The sequence below is a fragment of the Myodes glareolus genome, chromosome 7 (genome assembly GCF_982192425.1).
Source record: "Myodes glareolus chromosome 7, mMyoGla1.1, whole genome shotgun sequence".
Classification (NCBI taxonomy): Eukaryota; Metazoa; Chordata; class Mammalia; order Rodentia; family Cricetidae; genus Myodes; species Myodes glareolus.
Genome location: NC_142032.1, coordinates 52734444 through 52740159, shown reverse-complemented (window position 1 = coordinate 52740159; position 5716 = coordinate 52734444). Strand labels below are relative to the sequence as shown.

The 5716-nt window shown below is 44.0% G+C and overlaps 1 protein-coding gene across 1 annotated transcript; it reads right to left on the bottom strand.

Annotated features, from left to right (window-relative positions):
* Positions 1-2021: 2021 nt before the first annotated feature.
* On the bottom strand, positions 2022-5515 carry LOC125415864 (protein FAM24B). The gene is made up of 3 exons (XM_048458422.3): positions 5398-5515; positions 3307-3442; positions 2022-2363 (listed from the first exon to the last, which is right to left on the bottom strand). The coding sequence occupies exons 2-3, from the start codon at positions 3438-3440 to the stop codon at positions 2174-2176; spliced, it is 324 nt and encodes a 107-aa protein (XP_048314379.1). The 5' UTR covers positions 3441-3442; positions 5398-5515; the 3' UTR covers positions 2022-2173.
* Positions 5516-5716: the final 201 nt, after the last annotated feature.

Here is a 5716-nt window from a genome sequence, read left to right as displayed (position 1 = left end):
GCTACATGTGATTTTGTCTCTAATTGGTCAACTGCTTAATACATTAAAATTAAGAATTACAAAACCAAATCAACTGGCAAGACAGACACGTCATACAGGTACTATCCCTGTAGTCGCAGAGTACAATAAAAAAAGAAAGAAAGAAAATTATATTCTAGTATCCATTATTAGAACAGAATGGACCTGGGTATGCAGAAGCTCGGGTGGTGACATGGAGTCACTCTTAGATGTGCAGATGGGATACATCTGGCTTTGGTTTCTCCCCCAAACAAATGATTCAAATAAGCAGGCTTACCTGTGGGGTCGAAAAGAATGAAAAGACGTTACTTGCTGACCCCCTCACTCTGCTTGTGTCTTTCATAGCCTCTCTGTCTGGCCTAGCACCGTCATTTTCTGTCAGTGATATGATTTTAGGTAACGTCGGTTGTTCTTGATTGATTGGCTGTAACCTGCATTGGTGAAGTTACACTGGAAAGTAGGTAGTGATTTCGGGGCCAAACACCCTGTCTTCATCATCACTAAAACTAGCTCATCTCTGAAATATTTCAAATCTCCGTTTCCTCCTCTGGATGAGGTGGGGGCATCCTCAGGATGTGTTGGGATGGGGTGACTTTCCTAGTACAGAGGGAGGGGTTGGCACAGGGCTCAGCATGTGACAGAACACACTGGGTAGATATCAGAGCTTTGTGAGCGTTTCCTTCTGCACACTGCTTTCTTCCTGGCGGGACAAAGAACAACAAAGCAAAAGCATTAACTTTTTCATTTGCTCCTGGCTCTTTGGGCCCAGTAGCTGCCACATTTCAAATTCAGTCGGTGGCTCTTCAGGGCAGAGTTCAGCAGGCAGAGAAGAACTGGGAGAAAGGAAGTCCCAAGCCTTTAGAGGAAGTGTCAGCTTGAGTTATCCTGGTGTCAGAAATCCTCAAAGGATGCTTTGTTGTCTTTAAACTGTATCTATTTTTTAAAAATCTGTTAATCCCCAGGCTCTGGTTTTTATGGGACAGTTTTATTTGTATATGTGATGCCAAAGTCAAACTATTCAGCTGATCAGGTCAAAGTGGCTTCTGTGATCTACAGTGGTGATCTTCACGTTGAACCCTCTCATCTACAGTCTGAAGAACAAGAAGGTTAAAGAGACTATGAAAAGTGATCTAAAGGAGACACCTGGTTCTAAACAGATGTGAAATCTGGGTGGTCAGTGGTAGGGACAATCATAGGCTTGCCTGCTCCTGTTAGCACATGCTCTCTCTCTTTTCTAAAGAAGGGTCTACTGTAACTCAGATCAGCTCAAACTCAGTATAGTTGATGGTGACCTTGAACACACAATTGATATGGGATTCCCCTCTGTATGCTGTGAAAACCATTGGTTAATAAAGAAGCTGTTTTGGGCCTGTGATAGGGTAGAGCAGAGCTAGATGGGGAATACTAAACTGAGTGCTGGGAGAAAGGAGGCAGAGTCAGGAGAAGACATGGAGTTGCTGCCAGAGACAGACACATTGACACCTTGCTGGTGGGCCACAAGCCTCATGGGAAAATATAAAATAATGGAGATGGGTTAATTCTAGATGTAAGAACTAGCTAAAAATACACTTAAGTAATTGGCCAAGCAGTGATTTAGTTAAGATCCCCCTGCCTCCACCTCCCAGGTGGGATTATAGGGCATAATTAGTCTCTACATTCATTTTCTTTAGAAACCACAAAGATCAACCCATCATTAAATGCCAGCCCATGTAAACAGAGATATGTTCCACCAGGTTGTACCCACTATCTCCCAGTGACACCACTGTCGGGACATTGACAAGCTGGATTGAAGAGGAACAATCTCCCATGCTTAATTGTGACTAAAATCAGACATGCCTGAAGTCAACTTCCCTGTTCCTTCTGGGACTGGAAAAGCACAGGGCACTTTTATTTTCTATTCTTTTTCCTGTTTTTACCTGTTTTGCCTGCCTGCCCGAATCTCATAGTGGGTATTAGTATAAGAAGTATAACTAAGAAACATAACACAGACAGACATTGTTTTCATTATTGTACATTTATACAAAAGTACATAAATATCATGGTACATGGTACACGACAACATCAACACTATAGAAAGTGGCTTGAATACGAAAACGTCCTACTAAGGAATTGAAATATTGATCATGAAGATTTCTTTTCATCCACCACTGCCATGTCAGAGTCCTTCACTTATGCTACAAATGCAGGGTGAGAGGGCACCGGCATCTGTATAGACACTACAGACATCACAGCACTGCAGGGTCCGACAAGGCTCCATAGGGATGGGTTTGGCCTGGGTGACGTTCTCATGGGTGACCTTGCATGGATCAATGCAGCTTACAGCGACATCTGCTTCTTTTACAATTCTTTAAAGAAACACACAAAATGAGCTTAGAATTGTCCTTTCCAGTGAGCTTTTACATCATGAGGGCTATATGGGAAGTCCTGGGGCTGAAGCCCATCACACATGTGACACCAGCCTTGGGGTGAAGCTCTCTGCTCCTTCCCTGTCTTTTCCCTCTCCTACAGTTACTATGCATGTGAACCCAGGTTGCTACTTCATGCAAGGGAGAGTGGCTTGCACCCCAGTGGCTGCTACAGGCCCATGAGATGTGGGAATGATGAAGAAGGTGCTAGAGTTGACTGGGCTCAGCTCTGGTCTCCACCATCGAAGTCCCGAGAAAGGAACACCATTACTGCTGACAGCCTGCCTCTCCTACTTAAGGCTTTTCTCCCAATCTTCAAACATATCTCATCTGACTTCCATCCCTGTCAGCTGTCCTCCATGGAGTCTCTATTCTCTTGACCCTCTTCACTTTTCCCACAGCCATTGACAATGAATGAGGGAACTTGTGAGCTCCCCAGTGAGTGGGAAGAGGTCTTTATGGCCATACTCTGTGTGAGTAGGAGACAGCTCCTTCCCACAGCATCCACTGTGGATTTCCCAGTCTACAGTGCCAGAGAGGAAAAGAAAGGGGGCTCAGCCAGGGTCCTGTTAAACACCGAAGGCACATCCCCCGGTGACAGAAAGGAACGCTAGCACACGCGTGCACATGGTGCACACACACACACACACACACACACACACACACACACACACACTGAGTCCAGGCCGAGAGCAGTGGACTTGTAAGCTCTCAGCTCCAAGCTAGAAGGAAAACCTTCAAGCTTCTATACTCATTTGCCCCCATCATCTCAAACCTGACCATGGCCCCGACTTTCCCCTACTAGTGGCCACTGTAGTAAGAAATGACCATGCTCCAGCTGAGGGCCCAGTGTCCCATTAGATGGGGTATTGTGCATTCTTACCTAGCTGCATCCAGTGTCTTGGCTACTTTGAAGTAAAAATAGAGGACAACTCCTTTCAATAGAAATATGGCTGCCAGGATCCCAGTACAAATAACAATGAGGATTGTTGGTCGGAGGTCAAAAGGTTTAGACATACCTGGGCAGAGAAAAGAGCAGACAAGCAGTGAATGCGGCCTCCCTCCCTCCCAGCCATCAGCAGGCCCCACACACTTCTTTCAGTGAAGGGGAAATGGGCCTCAAACACAGATTACATGGAACCCGGAGAGACTCTTTCCAGAGAGGTTTTACCTGGCCCAAGGAGGACAGGAGGGAAATTTTCCATGTAAAAGGGGATTCAAATGTAAAATCCTGAAGCAAGAAAGCTAAAGAACAGACCAAGGATAGAAAGACAAGCAGTGGAAAAGGCAGACAAGCAGAAATTAATAGACTCTCAATAAATGGAAGGGCCCACCCTGGAGCTAGCAGTTGCCTCTTTCCCACATGCCCGGGCCTCCTAAATCATGCTTGTACTCAGAGTCACAGCCAACCCTAGCCTGAGTGTGAGCTTTGGAGCTCTTGTACAGGAGAGACAACTTCTAAGCCAGAACTCCAACACTCAGAGAGCCTGAAAATCCATTTTATAAATAGTGAATATTATGGGAGGCAGGAATGGAGTGGGATGGATGAGTCAAGTATTGAAAGTTGCTGCTGTCCTTCTAAGACCTGAGTCTTCAACATTTTCATTTGGAAAATTAAGTTCTTTACACTTAACTCTGACACTCTCAGGTGAAAAGTGAGCTAGGGAAACAAACTTTCCGGCCACCCAGAGCCTACCTGCCGCTTTCTGATTCTTCTCATTGCTCAAAACCGGCATTTGTAAAAATGCCATTAGACAACCAAAATAAACCTTTGGAAAGAATGCTAATCATAGTTTAACCTTCTAACAGTTACTGGTTAGGGAGGATCCAGAAGCACCCAAGAAAACACAAGGTATTGTCAATGGTCTTTGTTGCCCACCATAACTAGATGGTAAGACCTTATTGCTGAAGACTCCACACACTTTGGTTCCAGGACAGAGAAATCAATCTCAAACTGACCAGGAAGCTCTCCTGACAACTAGTTTGCAAAAGGCCATAAGGTGTTGGGCAGGCTGCTAGGGGTTAAAAGACCAGAGGTCTTACTCAATGCTGGACCCTGTTCCTACAACACTAACTTTCCAGGCAGTGGATACTCAGGTATATATGTAAGATGCAACAGTGGCATGACTGTTTGGGGCATAGGATGGGGAGGGTGGGTAACAAATTACTTTCTGATTGATTTGAGGCCTGCTCCACAGGAGGGAATTCATGTCTAGTAATGTAATCCTAGTCAAAAACTTTGGCAGGGGAGGTCATGGGATTTAGAAGGGAACCCACTACTCATATTTTACTACATGGTCATGTTGTCAAACTGCCTTTTAATATTTATGTTTAAACAAATAGGTCAATGCTAATCTCAGCTTTGGTCAGAGAAGCTTCATTTTTGCAGTGTACAATAGTTAATGCTCACACCATAATTGGTCAAAGCGCTAAGAAAATGTGACTGTGGGTACCGAGGCATAGATGAAGCATGTGTTATCAACATTAGACTTCTGACACTAGGGCCCAGGAAACACTGCGAAGAGGGGAATCTAAAGAGTGTAGGGTGAGGAGTGCTATGTCCTGCTGTCTTGTGGCCATGGCTTTATAGCATCTGTGATTACCTACAAAAGATCAAGTCAGTTAAAATGTCAGCATATATAGGGGCTGGCCTCCTGAGGCCCTACCTCTAGGCAGCTTCCTGGTAGTTGTTGGGAGAGGTAGACTCCATTTTCTCTGGGATATGACCACTAAGGTCACCCACGTGCACCTTGGCAGCACTTAGCAGACTTGGTAGGTTATAGAAATTTAAAAATTTAAAAAGATAATGTAAGAGTAGGAAAGAGATGTCAGGAAGCTTTCTGAAGGGTAAGAGGGAAGTATATACGATTGAGATACACTGTATACATATGTGACATGTGAAATTTTCCAAGAATAAAACTGTTACTTAAAACAGAAAACTGTAATTACTGAGGTCTAAGTTTGAAGAACTTACTTTCAGAAGTGTGGCCAGCTTGAATGGACAGCCACTGTTAGCTCTTACATCTCTCCAGTCTGGGACATCTGTGTGACATCAGCTCTCTAGATACCAGCTGTCTTTCACAGAGTTCTGAATTCCATTCCATGCTCAAATAAACCTCAGCACCAATTTCCCAAATACATCTGAGCATTTGTAACTCTTAACTTTCCTTTTCAGATTTGATTTCTCCCAGAGTAACTTAGAATTTGACTACTAATCAAAAGTAAATTTGGGCTTTCAAAACAGAAACAAAACAAAACCCAAAAAATAAAAAACAAAAAATAAGGTGAGGAAG

What these genes read in the sequence shown, in the direction of transcription:
- LOC125415864 (XM_048458422.3), bottom strand. Translation starts at nt 3,440, where the DNA reads ATGTCTAAACCTTTTGACCTCCGACCAACAATCCTCATTGTTATTTGT. An exon ending in AAGACACTGGATGCAGCTAG is followed by an intron (nt 2,364 to 3,306) that starts GTAAGAATGCAC and finishes GTTTCTTTAAAG; the next exon opens with AATTGTAAAAGAAGCAGATG.